Source organism: Cucurbita maxima, unplaced genomic scaffold (assembly GCF_002738345.1).
Source record: "Cucurbita maxima cultivar Rimu unplaced genomic scaffold, Cmax_1.0 Cma_Scf00043, whole genome shotgun sequence".
NCBI classification, from domain to species: Eukaryota; Viridiplantae; Streptophyta; class Magnoliopsida; order Cucurbitales; family Cucurbitaceae; genus Cucurbita; species Cucurbita maxima.
Genome location: NW_019272059.1, coordinates 605101 through 626443, shown reverse-complemented (window position 1 = coordinate 626443; position 21343 = coordinate 605101). Strand labels below are relative to the sequence as shown.

Here is a 21343-nt window from a genome sequence, read left to right as displayed (position 1 = left end):
AATCAAGCATATCGTAAGCCTTCTCCAAATCAAGCTTGAAGACTCACCTTTCATTTTCATAACTTGACACCATCAACACATTTGCTGTCAGGAATGGACCAATGTCTATCAGAAATAAAGGCAGTGCCAAGGTAGATTGGTACTGACCTATCGTTCATTTGAGAGCTTTTTTCCATCTATTTGCAAGCACCATATCTTTTAATTTGTAGATATGAGTGACAAGGCCTATAGGGCACAAATAGGTTTCATTGATGTATATAGGTTGTGGTAATTTTCAAAAAGAGAGACATCTTTCTATTCACGTGTGTTTTTAAGTTTCTAAACCCTAAAAATTCACCACCTTACCAAAATTAAACTGTTGATTCCTTCACCAGTCAATGTTTTTCAGTTACTTGGATATCTTTGGTAAATGAGGAATATTGCCTTTTAATTTTCCTGAAGTGAACTTTTTTTTCCCCCCTCTATTTTCTTCCCTTGCAGGCTACTGAGGAGAGGTACAAAGACAAAGGTGCATATATTGTTCTAGAACATCCGAATTTTGATGTTCCAATCATACATAGTTTTGAAGCCATTACTCCACAACCAAAGGTACGAAGCCATTACTTTGTTTAGAAGATTATACTCTGAGTTGGCAAATCTTTCCTACTATTTCCTTCACAATTATGGTGGTGAATTTTACTTAAATATATTAAAATCAGATATTTAAATGAGTCATGTGCTTGCATTACTGACTACTTATGGCTTGCCACAATCAAACAATAGCTAAAGAAATCCTAATAGGAACGATGGTTTTTAATAATTATAATGATGTAAAAGAGAGAACTCAAGGACACAAATGTACAACCTATAGAATAAAACATTTCCAAGAGCTAATACTTATTCTATTTTGTGGGGCCTTTGGGCAGAGTGAAACAATAGGAGATTGAGAGATCTAGTGAAGAGATGTGTTCTCTTGTGGGGTTTTAAGTTTCTCTCTGTAGTTATTCTTTTGATCTCATTGTGTTAGTTCGGAGTCCCATGGCTTGGGTTGTCTTTTTGTGTGTCTTCTGTATTCACCTTGAGTAGGAGTGAAGCTTTTCAGATGCTCTTAAGGGTAGGAGTTGTCATAGATGGCCTTTGTTGGAGGCGGGGATGTGTTATCCCATTCCACCTCGCGTATTTACAGCCCATTTTTCTTGTGTTATAAATGTAGGAAAAAGAGTATTGTGCTCTGTCAATTACTTAACAAGGCCACGGAAAATGGAGTTTACTGTTGCCTCTTTATATGCAGGCCAAGTCTAATTGATTCCGACGAAGAATTAGATTTGGCAACAATGGCAACTGATCCATGAATGTAAATCGTATCTAATTTATGAAATGATTCAATTGTGTGTTGTATACTTTAGTTTTTATTTCATTGAAGTGAAAATTTTTTACATTTCTATTTCAATTATTAAAATTATGACTTAGTATGATTAATGAAAATTTCAATCCATCTGTTCTTCAACCCATTGAATATGCATTTTAGTTTCCCACTCCATTTACAATCCTCGACAAACACTAAGCCAAATTTTGATATTTATTTCAGGAAGGTCGAAGATGATTCTTATCCTTGTCGTGTAATCACATTTTTTCCCATTTACTTCACAGCTTTTGAATTGTCGAACTATGGGTGGAAATCTTTCAGCTGTTTTAATCATAAATAGCTGACTGAAACTTATGTGCTAGAGTATAAGCGGGCAAATTTATCAACACTACGTACACAAGGGGCAAAGCTAAATTTGTCAGCTGATTTATGAACTTGCTACCACAGATTACAAAGGGATTTGACATAAGATTACAGTAATAGCTCTTGGATGCTAATCTATCCACTACCAAATATCTTACAATCAAAATCATGGTTCCTGCCCTGGCTATGGTTTTTTTAACAGTCTGACGGTATTAACATTATAAAACAGGCTAACATATCGAACTAAAGCTTGGTTTGAACATGCAGCTTCAGGTGGGTGTAGCACCTTCATTCCAGTTGTTCAAATGGAACGCGAACAAACAACTGCCCATGTAAGGTGACAACGGCAGAAGTCTGATGTGGATCAATCCTTGACGGTAGGCTGACCACCTGATACCAAAAACTCGCATTGATTATGTATTCTTACACTTAACAAAGTTAATGTGATTTTTTCTTTTAGCAAAGAATTGGATGTTTTAGGGGTGGAAAAATCAGGGGAGACAGTTTGTAATGAGGAAAAATGTTCATCAGCTATAAATACCGAGCTGTCTGAACTGGAAACGATACGTTTCAACGATAATATAAATTGTGTTGAAAATGGAACCTGGTTACGGCTCAAATAAGGGGGAGGGGCAAGGACCTTTTTAAAGGGCGTGACTCCCCATGGATTATCAGGATGTTCAGGTTCACCACTAATAACCAAGCGTCCTGCTGGATCGGACTGAACGCGCACCTGTAGAAATCAGAAACAGGAGCCAGTAGCCAACAGATGGTAAATGTTCGTCGCCAAAAATCAGAAATTTCAAAGGAAATGTGTGTTATTATCTATCGAGCTTCTAAAATGTAAATGAAAAGATACAAAACTGAAATGATGTACCTCCTCACGAAGTAGTCCGGGGACTAATGCATAGACCTCATAACAATCTTTCTGCCACATGAATAAACTTGCTGTATCAGTTGCCAATCATTGAACATATTTGAGATGGCTTTCATTAAAACATACTCTGGAACTTACAGTTTTCTGCACATTGACCTTGACCCAATCAGCTGGTTGTCCAATATCAACTACTGCTACATCCAACCTACCGACAAACATAAAAAAAAAAAATCAGCGGAAAATGATAATATAATTTGATGAATCAATTCACCATCTTTACGGTAAAAGTTAATTTGTAGCTGTATACAGATGCATAAAATAGAAAGATTATAAAGAGTGTAAGAGGTTAATAACTGTGGTTTTGATGATTTTGTTCGTGCTGATTTCACAGTATGCTCCATGTAAGACGGTTTCTTACGTTTAAGAATTCCTACATCAACAATATATATATATATGTATACATAAGATGAAGGAACAAAACTAAAGGCTATGTAGATGCATACTGTAAAGAACAAAAAGAACCTTACCACCAATGCCTTTGAGTTGTTTTTCCTTTTTCTGCATTGAAGGTGAGTTCTTATCCTACAGAAAATATTAGAATGATGCTCCCAATTGAAAATGATGGTAGTGGAATAAATTGAGGACACATAAGGAAATCAATCTATGAAATTTTAGCATTCACCAGACCTTGATAATAGGGTCACTAACTTCACCATTTCCCAGAAGACGTTGCGAGTGCCAACCCTGCATGGCACGTGCAGCAGCATCTCTTCGTGCTCTACCTGATCCTGATCCCTGATGAAATTTATGAGATAGATAGAACGTTAACTTTTACCAATAACAAATTACTAATAAAATTTGATCGGGTACTAATTTTCCCTTCCTCGGCACTATAATACAAACATGAGCAGGAGCAATAACACCTCAACTTCCTTAATCCAGCACCCACCATAAAAGATGACCTAACATATGCATCATTTGGATTTTTGAAAATACGAAAGAGGTTTGTGAAATCGAAATTCAAGAAATTGTGGTCCCATAAAATGTCCTGTTTCCTTATACTAGAAAGACAACTAGCATGGAAAATTGAAAGCTTTCCTTCAGATGCAAAGAACGATGTGATATCCCAATTTAACAGACAGACCAGCTAACTACTTGTAGACCAAGCTGCAGATTAAGAGTCTAAGAGTATAAGGTTGACACGGATGTATAAGCTCATATCTTGTACAACAGGCCAACCCTTGGTCGTCAGATTTTTTCAAAAAAAGTCCCTGGATTTATATTCTATCAATATTTTTCATAATTCCAATCTTACTGTAAAGAAAAGTTTTGTGAACCAACACAATTTCGTACATCAATAATGTTCGACAGATACTCGCAAAATGTAGAGGAGAAAGATCTATCATTTAGAGTAGGGATAACTCTAATCTAAATCTGAAGATCGAAATAGCAGATTAGAGGGCACTTAAAAATTTAACGATCAACTATGGATTTTAGCTATGGTAAAATACTAAAACAGTAAGATAAAATAACTTTTTCCCCCTTTATATGTCCTAGATGATGGTTCTTGCGGGGATTTTTCATACAAATCAAACTTAATGGTATGTACATCATATCAACAAATGAGCAACAAAGAGCACATTCGTATCAACCATTCCATCCATTTTTCAATCTCGAGTTCTATAGAATTAAGAAAAGCGACATGGAAAGGAGAGAGGAAAAGAGATGGAAAAGATTGATGCTTTTTCCAAGGCATCAATCTGATTGCCCTGAATATTAGTTAGTGGATCAGTAAGACATGTGGGACTTTTAAGCTTTTAAGCAAGGGCATTGTCCTACCTAAGTCAAACAGAATATGAGATTGATCACAATAAGACCCAGATGGTGCAAACACTAGCACCTCTTGATACATATCTTCAAAGAGCTAGTCTCCTACATAATAGTTGAAATCATAGTTATTATCATAGAATTCTATGAATTGAAGTGCTTTGTAAGCTTCAACTCTTTCTGTTTTGCCTCATAAGAAAAAACAAGATTATCGCTTGCTTGCCCTAAAAGTTGCAGTAGGGCAGTGAAACATGAATAAACTACACAGAAACACACACAAAAGACACCAACGATTGCCTGTGCTTATCACCAATAAGCATAAAGGCCGCAGCCTTGTAACTGTCTGACAAAATAAAATAATAAAGTGCCAGTAATTTGAAATTCTGTATTACCTGGTTTTCGATGCTCATAGGTTCTGAGTTGGAAGCAATAGGTACCCTAAGTTCGCCACCATGGGTTTTATGCCTCTCGTAATCAAGGACAGCCTAAAAAAACTCATGAAGTTACAACCAAAAGTATTGTGTTATATAACATATGCAATTATGTATTTCTTTTTCCATGATTATTGTAATCAGTAGATGGACACACTAGAATCTTGACACTAAGCTAAGGTACAAAAAACCAACCAATGAAAACTCAGATTATAAATTGAAAACAATACTTGCTATGGATCAAAATTCTAATCCACGTTTTAATACTTCATCCACTTGGGACAAGTGCAATAAATAAAAAACCTTCATTACAAAAATTCAAAGACCACAAGTCTACCAAAATGCACATCAAATGACCCAAAAGTAGTTTCAACGATCCCATAACATTACCATCAATTCAAAAGAATGCCTTCCCAAGTATGACCAAAGTGATCAGCCTCTATACAAAATACATCAATAAAATACACAAATATTCAAAGAAAATGTCTTTCCACCATCACCTTCTCATAAAATCCTCGAAATGTCCATGAAACTGTTGTACATGTCCTGCAGGAAAAAAAAAGTGGAAAAAAAAAAACTTATCATATCCAGGCTGGAGAATAAGGCAATACAAAATGTCCAAAAATTCTTCCCCATATAGAGGTATTACAACTCACACAGTTACTATGAAATCACTTATTCTTCAAATAAATTGAAGAATCCGTCAACAATAATTTAGTATAAAAGTAAACCACCATACGGTTAGGCATTATGCTAGGATGTATGATGACTTCAGACATAATAACAAAATTTACTATTAAATTTCAAAAGAAAGATAGATGAACTGACGTAAAACAAATAAACAATTAAAAATAATATTAATAGGCAAAAGCAGAAACTTGTCTCCCACAATGTCACGTATAAATATTTTGACATCATGAGTAGTTCTAGAAATTGTGACCATACTTCGGGGGCTTGAAAGACTCTCCCACTTGCCGCCACAACTTGCATGCAGTCACCTATTCAAAAAGGCCGCCAGTCATGTATGTGTCAAAAATAAGATTGAAGAGCCTCAAAATTATATAATCAAACGAAACAAAGAAATATCATGAGAAGAAAACAAAATAAAAACATAAATAATAGATCCGTGGTTTTCTACTTACCTAGTTCTAAGGTCGTTGAAAGAGGAGCAGTTAAAACACTTTACAGAAAGCTGTGCATATCAATCATATTTTCTCAACCGCTAAATTTGGCACATACAGATATCATTAATGTAGTCATCCACAACACTATAAACTAACCTCTCAGTTAGTATGAGCCTGTGTTTCTTCCCATAAACAAATACCTGTGCTGGAACTATATTTAAAATATTTGATAGTAGAGCTTACTTGATTCAAACACATTGTCATTGAAACAATTAACGATTTTCAACTTCAGGTTATCTTTCATAGGAAGATATATATCAGACAAAAAACACAGTATATAAACAACAACAAAAGATACCTTGTCATAGCCCCCCAATCTAGTCACAGCCCTCCATAACCTTATAACAAAAAAAAATTAATGTGAGCTAAAAACTCCAACTCCCATTGGATTACGTCAATTATGCTAAGTAATAAAGAATAAAACATTACTTGAGGCAATTCAGTCCTTCTCCATAAAACTTGGGAGGCTTGAATTCCATGCCTCTTTCTCTGAAGAAATTCTCAAGCTCCTTCATGAAAGCAGATTGCTCTTCTTCTGTTCCTGATTCACTACCTTCAGCAATTTGATTTTCATCCAAAATAAACGAGTGATTCGTATTTGAATGCCCATTGTGAGGTGTAGCAACGTTGTCTTCATTGACCTTCAATTCTATGGCATTCTCTGTTTCAGCTTTAATACATGATGAGACGGGATGGGGAGTTACAGGTTCATCATGATTGGCTGTTGAAGCATCATCAAGAGAACCTGTTTTAGTTTCAGGCATCCCAAAGGCCTCAGCATCCAAGGAGGAATGTACGGTTTCCAGGTGAGTGTTGGAAGTAGCAGCATCTAGACCCAACTCCCTTGGGGGCAACTCATCAGGCCCAGTCTTGACATCAGAAGCAGGTTCTGCATCAGGCTTAACCAATTCTTGGTCGTGATTGGGAAGTGAATTCGCAGAATCTTGATTTGATTGCTGAGGAATCGTAGATTTATCTAAATTATCCTCCGGAGGTACGACTTCCTGTACATGAGTTTCAGGTGAATCGATCTTATTTTCACAAGAGTTCGGAGTTGCCTCAGCTGGCAAAGGGAGAGAATCATGGAGCTCATCTTTAGAAATAACTTGGTTGCCTTCACCTAAAGCAACTGGAATATCTTGTGCAGATTCCTGTTCCTCCATCGCATCACACATCTCCGGTTCCAAAGGGAGAATTCTACAACTAATGATAGTTAGGTTTTCAGAAGACAGGAAAGGGAAAATGCTACATTGAAATCAAATGGAAACCAAAACCAGAAATCCAGAAAAAATAGTCGAGCGTCTTCGAGAAATAGTACATGAAAATAATAGCAATACTCATCACTAGATGGAAGTAACTTCCTACCCAAAACGCTCAAGCCATGATCCTCATCTTACTTCTTCCAAAAAAAAAACTAACCCTAAGATTCGATTTTCCCACTCTCCCCGGAATAAAGTAAACGGAATAGAACGTACATTTCCCTCAAATGCGTAAATCATCAAGGGTTCAGATGAAAGAACGCATTTTGAGGGGGTTGATGAATGTATCAAATGATCACTGCCTTATCTGGAAAAGAAAATGAGTGGCATGCCTCGAAATTCATACCTGGAAAACAAGAACGAGCTCCAGAAACAGAAATTGCTGCTTTGATCTTTCTGCAGTATTTTTCAGCACATGCAACCCAGAAAGAAACCCTAAAAACCACCGATTCGCTGCCGTTTCTCTTCTTCTCGTAGCCGCTTGAACGTTCAATTACATGGTTCTGAAATCTGAATTCGCCATTGTCTGTATCAAATTTCTTTCGCGCATGAGCTGCACTCCTTGAAGGAGAACAATCGCCAAACTTGAACCTTCAGAATTGGTTGCTTTAAATTGAAGGCCTTTTATTTGGGACGCTTAGTAATGTTACCAAACACTTCCCTTTTTATTGTTAAGATATTCATGAAAATTGTGGGAAATTTCCCCCTTTTTTAAATGAAAAGGGAAATTTTGTCCCTTTTTTTCTTTGAATTAAAAAATTAATTATTTTTTTTAATTAAATATAATTTAATTAATCGAATTAAATATTCAATCAACTTTTTTAACTACACGGTCTTTAGCGGTGACAATAGAACAAAATGGGTCGAAAAAATGGGAATGATTAGCTAATATGGTATCGATAGTTATAGTTGCTGCCTATAGGAACCAAGTTATATCACTTCTTTTAATCATGTGCACAAATTTAATGATCTTAGGAACTTTCACTTCAACATGTTTTTCTAACCCATAGACCACACGCCCGAGCAATTAACCATCGAGTAATCGCCTATGTTGCGAAGTTCAAACCTATTTTGCTCTTTAAGATGCATAAAAAGCCACAAACAGCTCATCGTCATCCTTTTCCTATCCATCGTAAGCTTCACAACTCGTCGGAATTGTTACTCATATTTGACTAATTTCTCAAATTACACCTCTACCTTAGCAAGAATCATTTCAAATCAATAAAAGATGATCAAAGATCGAGCTACCGAAACCCACATTCAAGTCACGATAGAAAGAGGAGAGCTACAGCAAGACCGTCCAAGTTTATATGTAGGTTGTAGGTAGAAGACAGAAGCAACATTGAGGGAAAAAGAGAAAGATATAGAGTAATATTTCAACTTTTGAAACAACGGAAACATATTTTAAACAAGCATCGAACGTCAAGTAATTTAGCCAACTTCGATTCATCCTACACATTTAGAGTCGAAGAAAACGAGAATTTTAGTCACAGCATATGAATAAGATAATAAGAAATTTGTCAATATATACAAAGCAAAGCCACTCGAACTATATATAATACAATGGATTCTGGTGAGCTACTTACAGTCTCAACTCTCCACAAACAAAAATATGAATCATGGCCACAAAAAGAATCGAGTCAATTCATTTCTCATCGCCCAACCCTCTACCTAGCAAGCTACATACATAGTTGGTTCAACTACAACAACAACAAGCTGTTTACATGGAATATCTGATATCCGCTTTCTCTTTACAATGTCGCTCGTCTTGAATTTCTTCCAACTCGTCGACCTCTCCCCTTTTACCTGCTTGCTCTTTCCAATAACCAACCAGTTTTTTCAGTCGAGCAACCTCTTTCGATGCTACGTTTCTGCTTGGATCGTTAACAATTGATCGAACTCTAGACGCGTACCTGAATTACAAGACATTCATCAAAAGAAACTTCAATCTAAACATACAGTTGTTTCCATCCATATTTCATAGTAACTTCTTGTTTCGAATCTGTTAATGATAATACGGAAGAACACGTTTGAGAGAAGAACTTTCAAATATGCCTGTTCTTCCCTCTTTTCTTATAGGCTAAAATGATTTATAGAAAAGATGTAGGAAAGGATAGCATACATGAGAGAATTGTACGTCTCGTCTAAGTTGGATTCAGCTGGAGAGACGTTGACAAACATAAGCGTTTTAGCGTTACCACCGAGTGAATCGCTCATCAACATTGTTAGCTTATGATTTCTGTAAGGTATGTGCTGACCCCCAGAAGACAAAGCACTGATAACATCCCCAAGTGCTGAAAGTGATTTATTTATGCTTTGAGCTTCCTTAAGTTGGCTACCAGAAGAGCCTGACTTCTTCACTCTCTCTGACCCCGCAAGATCAACAAAACTAAGCTGGAAGACAGATATTCAAGCTATTAATGCTGAAAATGAGACGTGCCAAGCAAAAACGTTCACTGGGCTAACCTATATGAACTGTAAAGCCAATCATTTCTTACGAAAGACGAAAATGCATACACACCAGAGCTACGTTACGTCCTTTACTATTTATAATATAAAAACATTTAAGCTTCTACCACCATACCTTTCCTTTAGAAACGGATTGCGTCTGAAGGTTGGTGCTTTCGATTATAATTGAAAGTATCAAATGTGATCTTGAACTTTCTTCGTTCATTTGAGTCTCGGAAGTATGTCGTTGCTCGGACCCTCTATAAATAATGTTTTTCAATTCTTCAAACGTTGAGATAGAAGCTATTGTGACATTTTCAATGGATACCATTCCCTAACCTCACCAAATAGTTATCCCACAAAAGTTAGAAGTATAAAGACAACATTAAGTTGCAAAAATCATTAATGATTGAACATCGAAATATTTACCTTTGTATCCTTTTTGATATCTAATCTCGATCGTTTTGCATTCTTCGGCAAAAGAAGATCTACTAACGTGTCTTGATATAATTCTACCATGTATGCCTACATCAAAGAAGTATAAGTGAGATGAAGAGGAAATATATATACGTTCTAATGATGTTCAAATGTGAACTATAAACTAAATGCATTCACACGTGGAAAGAAACAAAACAACGAGTCGTTTTAAGAAACATACGTTATTATTTTGAACTCGAGTTAGTAACAATGAAACATACGTTAATATTGAGAATGTAAATTATTACCTTCAATGAAAACGAGAACTTGTTACTATCACGCTTCAAAATTCTAAAAAGCTCTCCTATGGCACGAGGTGTTAATCCAGGGTTCTCCTCAGAACCATATATTGTAAAGGTCTTACCAGAACCAGTTTGACCATAAGCAAATATGCAGACATTATAGCCATCAACGGCAGACTGGACTAGATACTGCATAACGTTTGTACAAAAGACAATCAGTTCATATTTTCTACTTCCAATGATTGCTAGAAAACAATAAGGTTTAAGAATTCTATTGAACTTGCCCGCGTATCTTCAAAGACATCTTCCTGGGAGACAGTGCCATCGAATACACGATCATACATATGTTGCTTCGGCTTATCATCTTTCCACGAATGTTCAACTGTGAACTCGTCCAGACTTCTAAGCACGTTCTTTTCTTTTTCAATGATTTCTTTCTCATTAAGAGGCCTAAGTCGACAGTAAACTCGAATTTTTCCTTTCATATCTGCCATGGAACATTTCATAAGATGCTTTTTACATAATACAGGCAATATAATTAAAAAAAAAACAACAAATTCATGATAAATTTACGAGAGAAATAGAAGGAATCAATTTGTAGCACTTGAGTCAAAGAAAACAGCTGCAAGAAACAAAAAACGTGCAAAAATTGCTCTCGTTGAGCTTGTTTTATATTTGAGTATAAGTATGCAAGTATTTCACCTGTGAACACAAAAGAATTCATTCTATATGGACCTCATGGTAAACAAACCTTCTATCATGTTGAAATAGCGTTTCCTTAAAATTTGCTCTTCCTTATAAAGCGCTTCCATCTCAGCTAACTGAGCTCCTTGCATCTTCAAAATATTAGCTGTTTGCTCATTTTTTCGGTCAATGTCCTAGAGTAAAGAAAGAATCATCACAAAAGTGGGGAAAAAGAAAATTAAACAAGAAAGAAAGAAAAGATAAACTGGGATTGTAAATAGAGGTAAGAGATACTGTGCTAGATCAGTGTAACAACTCAAGCCCATCGCTCACAGATATTGTCCTCTTTGGGCTTTCCCTTTCGAGCTTCATCTCAAGGTTTTAAAATGCGTCTGCTAGGGAAAAGTTTTCACACCCTTACAAGGAATGTTTCGTTCTCCTTTCCAACCAATGTGGGATCTCACAATCCACCCCCTTGGGGGCTAAAGTCGTCGATGGCACACTGCCTAGTGTTGGCTCTAATACCATTTGTAACAGCCCACGTCCACCGCTAGCAGATATTGTCCTCTTTGGACTTTCCCTTCCGGGCTTCCCCTCAAGGTTTTAAAACACCTCCTAGGGAAAGGTTTCCAAATCCTTATAAGGAATGTTTCGTTCCCCTCTACAACCGATGTAGGATCTCATAATCCACCCCCTTTGGGGCCCAACGTCCTCGCTGGCACACCGCCCAGTGTATGGCTTTGATACCATTTGTAACAACCTAAGCCCATCACTAGGAGATATTGTTCTCTTTGAGCTTTCCCTTTCGGGCTTCCCCATAAGGTTTTAAAACACGTGTGCTAGGGAAAGGTATCCACACCCTTATAAGGACGGTTTCGTTCCCCTCTCCAACCGAAGTGGGATCTCACAATCAGCTCCTTTAAAAAAATTTAAAAAAACAATCAGACTAGAACCTCTTTCATCTCTCGTAGTTCCTCTAGTTCCTTTAAATTATTTTGCAGTGCTGCCAAATCGGAGTTCCTGGTCGCAAGAGTTGACTCCATGACAGCTAGTTCTCGAGTTACTTCTTCAAGTTTCTTCTCAAGTTCTGCCACTCTCAGCTTCGAGACTTTGCGTTCATGTTCAAAGCTTTTCTTAAGATGTTCCATCTGCAAGTAAAAAAAAAAACTTAATATATATTACCCTTACAATGTAAGAAGTAACTGAAATGAAACCATGTCACGTACCTCATCGCTAGTTGTCATTTCAAGTCGAAATATTCTTTGTTCCAGCAATAGTTTTTCATTTACCAGTTTCTTTCTGATTTCTTCAGTGGCTTGCAACTCATCATTTCGAAGGCTCAACTCATCCTGAAGTTTTTGTAGAACCTGTAAAGAACAATGCTCAACTCAATGCCATTTGCAGCACATTTGATAATAAATAGTTTATGCCAAATCAAAATGATGAATTACAAAAAGGAAGGATTGTTAGGAACTGTTCTTATTATCTTTCTACAGTTTCTTTCCCCTTTCAAAACAAAAACATGAAGCTGTTTTTCATCAAACAAACAACTCAAAATTGTACCTGTTCGTTAATTCCGACTGTATCTTTTTCCACATTATTTTCCAGCACGGTGGCGCTCAACTTGGCTATTCTTGCTTCCATACTCCTTTTTTCCGTTAATATGTCCTGAAAATGTTATAAAATAGGCCAAGTAAATAGAAATGAAGGCTCAAATCTATGTATTATGCTTAGTTAGTTGTACAGACCTGGTGCTCCTTGTTTTTTTCATCATACTGCGATCTGAGCCTCTCAAGACTACGTGTTGCCTCAGCTAAGTTTTGCTTTTCAAATCTCAAGGATTCTTTTAAGGTCTCCATTTCTTCTTGCAATACCACTTCTTGCTTATTCTTTTCATGCAATTCCTTCAGCAACTACATTAAGAAAGGTTTTCATTACATAAGAAACAAAATGAAAAGCAGCAAAAGAAAGGAATCCAACTATTCAAATTTTCAAAAAAATCTAAAATAAACTCAAGAAACAAAATCCTTCCTTTTATAAGACCAGAAGTGAGGCTTTTGTATTCAATTCCTTTCTTTTGACATAGTATTCAAAGGAATATTATTTACAAAACTTATGAGCCATATGATTCTCTATTGGCAGCAGTCTTACCCAAAAGTCATTTTGTAATGGCCAAGCCAACTGCTAGTAAATATTGTTCGTTTTGGCCCGTTCCGTATCATCGTCAGCCTCACAGTTCTAAAAACGCGTCTACTATGGAGAGGGTCTAGCCCTACTCCGATCAATGCCTCGCACTGTCCAGTGACTAGCTCTAATACCATTTGTAACAGCCCAAACCCACCGCTAGTAGATATTATCCTCTTTGGGCTTTCCCTTCTGGACTTCCCCACAACGTTTTAAAACGCGTCTGTCAGGGAGAGGATGTTACACCCTTATAAGAAATGTTTTATTCCCTTCTTCAACCGATGTGAGATCTCACACATTCGTACTTTGGTCGGACAAGCTGCTTTTTATTTTTTTTAAAATTTTTTGGCCTCTAAAGTACCATTCTTATCCCTTCTCATCTCAACTCCTAGTCCTAGATTTCACATTGATTTTTTGTTCTTATGAAAACCTATGGATTTTATTATTATTGTTCAATAGGAAACAAAATAATGAAAAGATACAAAAAGGGTTCAAGGAAACAGTCCCACAAGTACTTCAGGTAACATGCCCCAGAAACCCAATTATCAAAAATAAACGTACCCCAAGGCAAGAATAAGCCCTTTCAGTGGTTACCTGTTCAGCATTTCTCTGAGACTCTTCAATGCCCTTACTCAACTCATGAACTCGTTTCTCATATGCTTCCACACTTTGAGCCTTAAAATTGCTGGAAGAATCTCCAAGCATGGAGCCAACGGCAGCAGTTCTAGCTTTAGAGTAACGACGCAACATGACATCATTTATGTGTGTCTGCAAAGCAATGCATATTTCTTCTCCCTAGAAAATGAGAACACCTCGTTAAAAAACGTAATAACAGAAGCACATGAAAGGCTGAAATTCCCAAACACCATTATGGATGTATGGTAATGAAAGCAACAAAGCTAACCTGCTTGGTCTCAAACTGGAAAATGTGTAGGACACCAGCAACTCTCATCTTAAAAAAGACAGCAGTGTTACTGCTGCCGAACTGCATTATATCTCTTAATTCAGCAGAATGTAAATACTCCTTCGGAACTGGACGGAAGAAATGAACCTAGAGAAAATTGAGCAATTGAATCAACTGCAACCAGGCAGAAGGCATTATCTAGGAAAATTTAAATCACCAGACAGGTATCTCATTATATACGACACACATAATATCAATGGCAGCATGCATGTCTTTGAATATTAGCCATTATAAGTAGTTATGTGCACTAGATCTCTAAATTACCCCTCTTTTGTTGATACCCAAAATTATTCGCCCAGGTAGAAGTCCAATGGGATCATCAATCTTGCGGATGCCAAAGAAAACTGAATTCCCGTAGGGAAGCGATCTCAATATTCGAAGAAACTGTTGTCTTGCATCATCTTTTGTCAGATGCTCCTGACAAATTAGTGAGAGAAATATTCAGAAACAAATGCCTGTACCCTAGGAAAAAAAGACATACACTCGAGATTTGAACGTATGCTCCAAGGTATTCTCTACAATCACTCATAGTAGGATCATATTGACTAATCCATACAGACTCTTCAAGATAGTAATTCACTGCAACAGAACATTCGAAATACCAAATCTTACCATGGAACGATAACGCGAGAGAATATCCAACTCCCACTCTCGCTTTGGTCTTGTTATGGCAATTTGTCTGGGAACGAATCTTTCCAGAAGCGAATTCCAATCACTATTACCCATCAAACAGTTGAAAAATAAAAAAAAAAATGAATGGACAACAGAAACATATACTCAAAAAGGTAATTTTTTTTTACATAATTGTGGATGAAGAAGATACTTGTCATAGGAAAAGAAAAACACCTACGTGCAAGATTCTGGACTGCTAATAAACCCAATTTCAACCAGGATCTGTAATGCTGACAGCTGAGCAGCATCATCCCTTCCAACAGGATAATTCCCCAACAAATAGTCATGCTGAAGCTGCAAACATAGACTGATAGATGTTAAATGTTTACTAACTTCAATGTATTGATTGCTAAGGATATTCTTCAAAATAATATAATTGTTTTTAAACATATCTTATCAAAATGTTTTCATTTTCAAGAAAAATAATGAGAAAACAAGCACAATTTTCAAAAACTACTAACCAAACACCAAATAGTTACCAAATAGAATCTTAAAATTTAAAGTTGTCTATAAGGTTCTCTAGCTTCAAAAAAACATCTAATGGGTTGGGTTACTAAACTTTCAATCTTACGTGTATTAGATCCATAAACTTTATAACGTGTATCATGTTCCTGAACATTTGATTATATCTAATACATCTATAAACTTTTAATTACGTGCTTAATAGATCCCTCACCTACCAGATACATTTTTTAGTCCAAAGACTTATTGGACAATTTTCAAAGTAAAGGGATCTATTAGACATTTTTTAAAGTTCATGAATCTCTTAGACACAACAATCCAAAATGCAAAAATCTAATTTAACCACGGCAAAAACATTTGTACCTGAACATATGATAGCTGTATAAACATTGGGTCTGCAACTGCTTCGTCAGACTCCCGAAACAGCTTCTTTTTAAACGTCAGCTTGAAGTGCAGAATTTCTCCTTTACTTCGATCTTTTGCTGCCTTGAATTCTGCTAACAGATCTCCAATATATTTGTTATCATCAAGCCCAACATACTCCTCTGTTGAGAAGAATTTCATGTAAGATTAAGATGTCTATTTGACCGTTCAAATTAGAAACAAAATGTGATGAGTTAAATTGTACCATTTCCTAGATCAAGTGCTTTAGCCCCACTGACAATCTTACGGCATTCAAAAAGACTGAAGCTAGAGTGTGCTGACAGTTTTATAATTCCTGAAAGTTCCTGAACAAAAATAATGAAATGAGTTAAGATTTTAGATCGGAGCCACAAGGAAACATTCACTTTAGGAAAGCTAAAACTCATGCCTTTGTAACACAAATAAAGCAAGAGCTTCTTTCAACTCTAAATAAACAATTAAATAGAATTATCATCCACTGTTGTCATATCGTATGTGATTTCTTCAAATAACCAACTTTCCACCCCTAATTTACAAACAAAAAAACTATTCTCAAGCTTTTTATTTAAAATAAATAAATAAATAAAACATGTAGAAAACACGAAGTTATGAATCAACCTCAACCGAATCAGCCACTGTTGTTGTCATATCGTATGTGATTTCTTCAAAAGTTTCATCCAAGAAAAACACTATGGTTGTAAGCTTTCGCCCTGTTAAAAGAGCTTCAATTTCCTCACGACCAGGTATTATATGCCTGGGACCCGCCTTCATGCAACGCTTTAAAGCATTCAGTGTATTTAATGCAAAAACTCGAACCTCCGAATCAGTACTACTGCCTTGTGCAACATTATGAACATACTCTGAAAGATATCCACCAATATCCTTGCTAGGAGGCATCGCAGATGCACAAAGATACATCAGCTCCCATGCTTTGATCAAATATTGCCTGTAATATTTATTCATATACATAGAGAGATCAATCCAAAAGATATGGTAGTATATTGAACTTAGAATTTAATCATTAAAACCTAGGATGAACAAGGAAAAAAATAATTGAGAGCATACCAATCGGGAGAATTTCTAGTTTGCTTTGAGATTTGGATAAAAAGTTCATCTCGAAGCTCTGAACGTTTTAAAGTTTGCTTGTATAGTTTTCCAACAAGCTCAATTCGTTCATCTAAGCTTATTGCATTAACTCTATCAGACGAGTCGACACCCATGTACTTCAAGATTATTTGGAATAGTTTAATGGCTCGGCTCACCAAGTCAGAGTTAATTTTAAGTAATGAAGTTGGTATTGGATCCTGCACAAATTTGCAACTTACTTGTGTAAGAGTCTAGTGAGCACTTAAATTTCATGACAACAAGATGTTTTCACCTTTTGGAAACACAACATATCTTCAAATGTGAATTTTTCCCGAACTTGAGGACCGACAGATCGTTTGGAAAAGAATCCACGTTTTCCAGAAGAATGTATCTGTTTATGCATCATCCTTAAGAATCCTTCGACCTTTGAAAATAACATATAGAGAAATCAAATTTCAGGGATTATATACAATGAAAATAAAGAGCACGAACCCTTTCACACTTGCAGGTACCCTAAATATTTTCCCACCTGGAATTTATCAATCAAAGGTATGACCCCAGCAAGTTCGGCTGGAATCGCCATCGATATGGTTGTAGGAGTACTGCAGAAACAACCAAGGTGAAAGTTAATTATCAGAGCCAGAAAAAACTACTCAAGAAAACATCAAATCCAAGGGAATAGTACTAAAATAATACAACGCTTTCTGATTTTCATTGTTCCACTAAATGTCTGGTTCTTAGAACAATTGGACCAATAAACATTCATGAAATTAAATACAAAATGGATAAAATTTTAGAGATAACAGTTGAGGTGGGTATTTTGTTAACACTCACGGGGGTGCAAAGTTGGAGCCATCACTATCATAATCATCCCCATTTGAAGCAGCAGCAAAGCTTTGTAGAAGAGCATCATCGTTGCCACTGCTGGAGTTAAAGGAAGAACTCATTGTCCTAGCACTCTGAGCCATGTCAAAGGTCATTTGACAGTTGCAGAAATAGATTTAACTTCTCAGGATGATCCCTGTAAATTAAAACTGCAGAAACGGGGCCAAGGTTATCAGCATCATCGACCATGATATATGGAGTTTAACTCCTGAAAATGCTCCACAAACCCACAATTGAAAAGGTCAATTTCAATCACGATCGAATAAGAACATGAAGGGAAGCAGACAAAGAGATAGTATAGAAATTGACGAACTGATGACATTAAAGCAAATTAGTCCAAAATGAAAATCATTCTCGAACTCTAATATAAAACCCATTGTTAATCGAAGGGCACCACTAGAAAGTGAGAGAAAACAACAAATTGAAACGCACTGGACTAGGTACACATCAATTACTGGAAGAACAAAAGAAGTATACATAAAACGCAAATGAGCTACAAGAAAATAGATCCAGTGAAGTTAAAGAGCAATGCAAGAAAATCATCTGTTCATAACAAGAAAAAATGTGAGAGTAAATGCAGAGAACGAACAATTGACAGAGGTTGAAGAATGAACGATTAATTGCAGATGGAAGGAAAATGAGGAATGGGATTTGTAATCTTTTGGAAGCAAATGAGGGTTGGTGGAGAGATCTGAGGAGTCGCTGCCCGCCGGGTGGTAGAAGAAAACCCAAATGAAAGGGGAGAAGAAGAAGGAGAGAGAGAGGGAGAGAAAGCGAGCGCGAAGCAGTGGTGGGAGTCACGAGAGTGTTTTAAATGTGAAGCAAAGTAAAGGCTAAATGCTAAAGACAAAGGGCACCCAGTTTAGTTGCCGGCCTCACAATACCCAGAGATTGAGCCTAATTTAAAAATATATTAATTATTAATTTTCATTTATTAACAAATAATTTAATGAATTTCTATTTAAAATGTAGTTTTATAATTATTATTAAGAAATTTATTATATATATATATATATATATATATATATATATATTTATTTATTTATTTATATTTATAAAATAAAATTAAAAAAATGAGACTTCAGGTTTCATCTCAAAAAACAATATGTTTATTGTTTTCAGAAATAGAAAAATCCGTATAATCTCTAATTTAAGAGGGAAAATAATTACAAATTTATAAATTTAAAGAAAGAATTATAAGAATTATACCCCCAAAATCAAATCAGTGTACAAACATCACCATTGAAATGACATTAATCGAGGAAATTATGACCTAAACCGACATAAAACTACATCAATCTTCATCACTACCATAGTTTTGACACAATGACTCAAGTCCATTGTTCGTGTCGTTGATTCAAATAGTAATGAGAAATTTACCTCAACAAAGTAGCTTCCCTCGATAGTTATTACCTTAGCAAAACAAATGCACACCAAATACTCTTCTGCTTTTCTTTTGCGATTCTCACATGGTTCAAAATTGCTTGTCACTCTCGATTCTACGATATAATCGGAGTTTCGAGGGTCTGTTTTGATGATCAGCTCAGCAGAACATCCGGTACATTTAAAATAAAATCTGAACATCCGAATTCCTATATATGTCTGGTAAAAAAAGCATAAGAAAATTAATAACAATAAGAACAAATCAAAGGAAAAAGAGTATGTAAGGCATTCTTTACCTCACCAAAGACGATCTCCTTGCGAGAATTGAATTTGGTACTAATTAGCACAGGTATTGCATCGGATGCTCATCGGGAGCATCATACGGACCTTGATTTGGCTATTTTTGGGCGTATGAACCCGTTCGATGGATCAAAATCGGGTGAGTAGTATTTGTTAATAACTTACCTCTCTCCCATTTTATCTGAGTGATGCTACGCCGGCACGAGGAAGATGGCGGCGAAAGGACTGAACGGAAACAGGGGACAGCGGCGGCGGAAGCACTGAACTGGAAAAAGGAGCAGCGGCGGCGGCGTCACTGAACTGCCAGAGGAGACGGCTAAAGCACTGAACTATTTTTATTTCATTTACAAAGTGGAGAGCGGGAGTGTTCTATAAATAGAGTTTTTTTAGATCGAATTTAAAAATAAAATTTGAATTGTGTGTGAATTTATTTAATTTTTTTTATCTTTAATATAAATTTTAAACCTGATAAAAAAAAAAAAAAAAAAACATTGTATTTTACATTTTTTAATATCTAAATTAATTAATTAATTATATTTTTTTACGATTTTATCTTAATTTTTCACGGTTTCCTTTTTATATTATATTATCTGTTTTATAAAAAATATATATATTTAAAAAAAAAAAAAAAAAAAACTTTCAAATTTTTTCTTTTAACTTTAAATTTAGCTTATAATTTGTAATTATTTTGATTGTTTTATTTCCAACATTATCTATTTATAAAAAATTAAAATTATTAATGCAAAATATTTATTGGTGGACACACACGCACCATGTTCAATAAATGGTTCACACTGTATTCATACTTTTGTCTTATCCTACTAATTTTATCCATACATTTAATGATTCGTAAGTGACTTGTGTAGCTAAGTCAACGAGCCAATGGTCCGTAGAGTTGACTAAATAGGAAGCTGGAACACGGTTGACAATGCATATTTCCGTATGTTTATTATCCACGGTGATATACATTTACATAGACCTTAAACCAAACGATCTCTTTTGCTTACGTCGATGAGTTTTAGATTCTCACGAACACAAAGCTTTTAACTTAGACATACACGCTCGTGCAACGTATAGCTATGAATCATACCATAATAATTTGGGGCCATTGTACAAACCAAAGCCAATGGCTTCCTTAATTGGCTCCAAATCCTGAGGTGAACTTGACACCAGTGGACGGCAGCCACAGGTTCCCCTCAATGAACTGAGACACGGTGAAGTTAGTAGCCTCACTGGTTTGGTTCAGCCGGTGGTAACCCGGCCAGTTGATGCGCTTAGCCAACCCGGCCCCCGGTCCATAATTCATAAACTCGGCGTAAAACAAAGTATTCAAAGCAAAATCGCCATTCCACTCGAGCCAGCCTTCTGGCCTAATGGCATTGCTCATGTACGACTGCATGATAATGGTTCTTGAGTATTCCTTCCATGGCCTCCCGAGGTATGTTGCAGTGGTGTTAACTGATGGCTGCAGGTCGGAATCGGCGGAGATGTTGCAGAATTGAATGGAGAAGCCGGTGGGCTGATTCGGGTCCTTCCGGCCTTGGGCAGTGATGGTGTTTTTCTGGTTGGGAAGACCCTTCTTGGCTAGGATGGTGCAGTTTTGGAAGACCACGGTGGCGTCACCGAAGAGAAAGTCGACCGTGCCGCTGATGTGGCACTCGCGATAGAATTGGCGCATGGTGTGCGTGTATAGCGTGTCTTGGTAGCCACTCATACGGCACCTGAAGAACACTGACAGGTCCGAGTCGGACCTAAGTGCCACGGCTTGATGCTTCTCTGGTCCTGCCGTGTTCTCGAACGTTATGTCTCGTGCTATGAACCCTCTTCTTCCACTAACCGCTGCAAATTAAAAAAAAAAAAAAAAAAAA

General features: G+C 36.4%; 3 protein-coding genes and 1 long non-coding RNA gene across 6 annotated transcripts in view; 1 reads left to right on the top strand and 3 right to left on the bottom strand.

Annotated features, from left to right (window-relative positions):
• Nucleotides 1-34: 34 nt before the first annotated feature.
• Nucleotides 35-1486, top strand: LOC111470112. Its single transcript, XR_002714977.1, has 3 exons — nucleotides 35-131; nucleotides 481-588; nucleotides 1271-1486. It is a non-coding gene; the product is annotated as an uncharacterized LOC111470112 (long non-coding RNA).
• A 227-nt stretch (nucleotides 1487-1713) lies between these two features.
• LOC111470110 (AT-rich interactive domain-containing protein 3-like) lies at nucleotides 1714-7942 on the bottom strand. Of its 2 annotated transcripts, none has more exons than XM_023115593.1 (13): nucleotides 7633-7942; nucleotides 6457-7230; nucleotides 6326-6365; nucleotides 5789-5841; nucleotides 5344-5389; nucleotides 4805-4897; nucleotides 3273-3380; nucleotides 3113-3167; nucleotides 2940-3015; nucleotides 2724-2790; nucleotides 2586-2636; nucleotides 2349-2441; nucleotides 1714-2098 (listed from the first exon to the last, which is right to left on the bottom strand). In XM_023115593.1, exons 2-13 carry the CDS (start codon nucleotides 7200-7202, stop codon nucleotides 1997-1999), a joined length of 1530 nt encoding a protein of 509 aa, XP_022971361.1. In that variant the 5' UTR covers nucleotides 7203-7230; nucleotides 7633-7942; the 3' UTR covers nucleotides 1714-1996. The 2 variants fall into 2 exon arrangements, with proteins under 2 accessions (XP_022971361.1, XP_022971362.1); XM_023115594.1 differs by having other exon boundaries at nucleotides 6457-7224.
• Nucleotides 7943-8757: 815 nt separating this feature from the next.
• LOC111470116 (kinesin-like protein KIN-14I) lies at nucleotides 8758-18609 on the bottom strand. 2 transcript variants are annotated; one of them, XM_023115600.1, is made up of 24 exons: nucleotides 18382-18609; nucleotides 17742-17941; nucleotides 17437-17509; nucleotides 17200-17331; nucleotides 16887-17125; nucleotides 16440-16767; nucleotides 16048-16147; nucleotides 15783-15964; nucleotides 15136-15251; nucleotides 14898-15000; nucleotides 14550-14702; nucleotides 14226-14372; nucleotides 13916-14116; nucleotides 12886-13050; nucleotides 12701-12805; nucleotides 12364-12504; nucleotides 12091-12285; nucleotides 11205-11331; nucleotides 10738-10940; nucleotides 10460-10642; nucleotides 10164-10259; nucleotides 9871-10068; nucleotides 9409-9680; nucleotides 8758-9199 (listed from the first exon to the last, which is right to left on the bottom strand). In XM_023115600.1, the coding sequence occupies exons 2-24, from the start codon at nucleotides 17885-17887 to the stop codon at nucleotides 9007-9009; spliced, it is 3798 nt and encodes a 1265-aa protein (XP_022971368.1). In that variant the 5' UTR covers nucleotides 17888-17941; nucleotides 18382-18609; the 3' UTR covers nucleotides 8758-9006. The 2 variants fall into 2 exon arrangements, with proteins under 2 accessions (XP_022971368.1, XP_022971367.1); XM_023115599.1 differs by having other exon boundaries at nucleotides 18451-18609.
• A 1787-nt stretch (nucleotides 18610-20396) lies between these two features.
• LOC111470062 (pectinesterase/pectinesterase inhibitor PPE8B-like) overlaps nucleotides 20397-21343 on the bottom strand; it is a 4827-nt gene continuing 3880 nt past the window's right edge. The window contains exon 4 of the mRNA XM_023115536.1: nucleotides 20397-21314. Within this exon, the coding sequence (XP_022971304.1) occupies nucleotides 20611-21314 (704 nt within the window). The 3' untranslated portion in view covers nucleotides 20397-20610. The remainder of the gene's footprint in view (nucleotides 21315-21343) is intronic.

What these genes read in the sequence shown, in the direction of transcription:
- LOC111470110 (XM_023115593.1), bottom strand. Translation starts at nt 7,202, where the DNA reads ATGTGTGATGCGATGGAGGAACAGGAATCTGCACAAGATATTCCAGTT. An exon ending in GAGTCTTTCAAGCCCCCGAA is followed by an intron (nt 5,390 to 5,788) that starts GTATGGTCACAA and finishes TTTTTCCTGCAG; the next exon opens with GACATGTACAACAGTTTCAT. An exon ending in TTCGAGGATTTTATGAGAAG is followed by an intron (nt 4,898 to 5,343) that starts GTGATGGTGGAA and finishes GAGTTTTTTTAG; the next exon opens with GCTGTCCTTGATTACGAGAG.
- LOC111470116 (XM_023115600.1), bottom strand. Translation starts at nt 17,887, where the DNA reads ATGACCTTTGACATGGCTCAGAGTGCTAGGACAATGAGTTCTTCCTTT. An exon ending in CAGTGGCTGATTCGGTTGAG is followed by an intron (nt 16,148 to 16,439) that starts GTTGATTCATAA and finishes ATTTTTGTTCAG; the next exon opens with GAACTTTCAGGAATTATAAA. An exon ending in TACAGCTATCATATGTTCAG is followed by an intron (nt 15,252 to 15,782) that starts GTACAAATGTTT and finishes CTATGTTTGCAG; the next exon opens with CTTCAGCATGACTATTTGTT.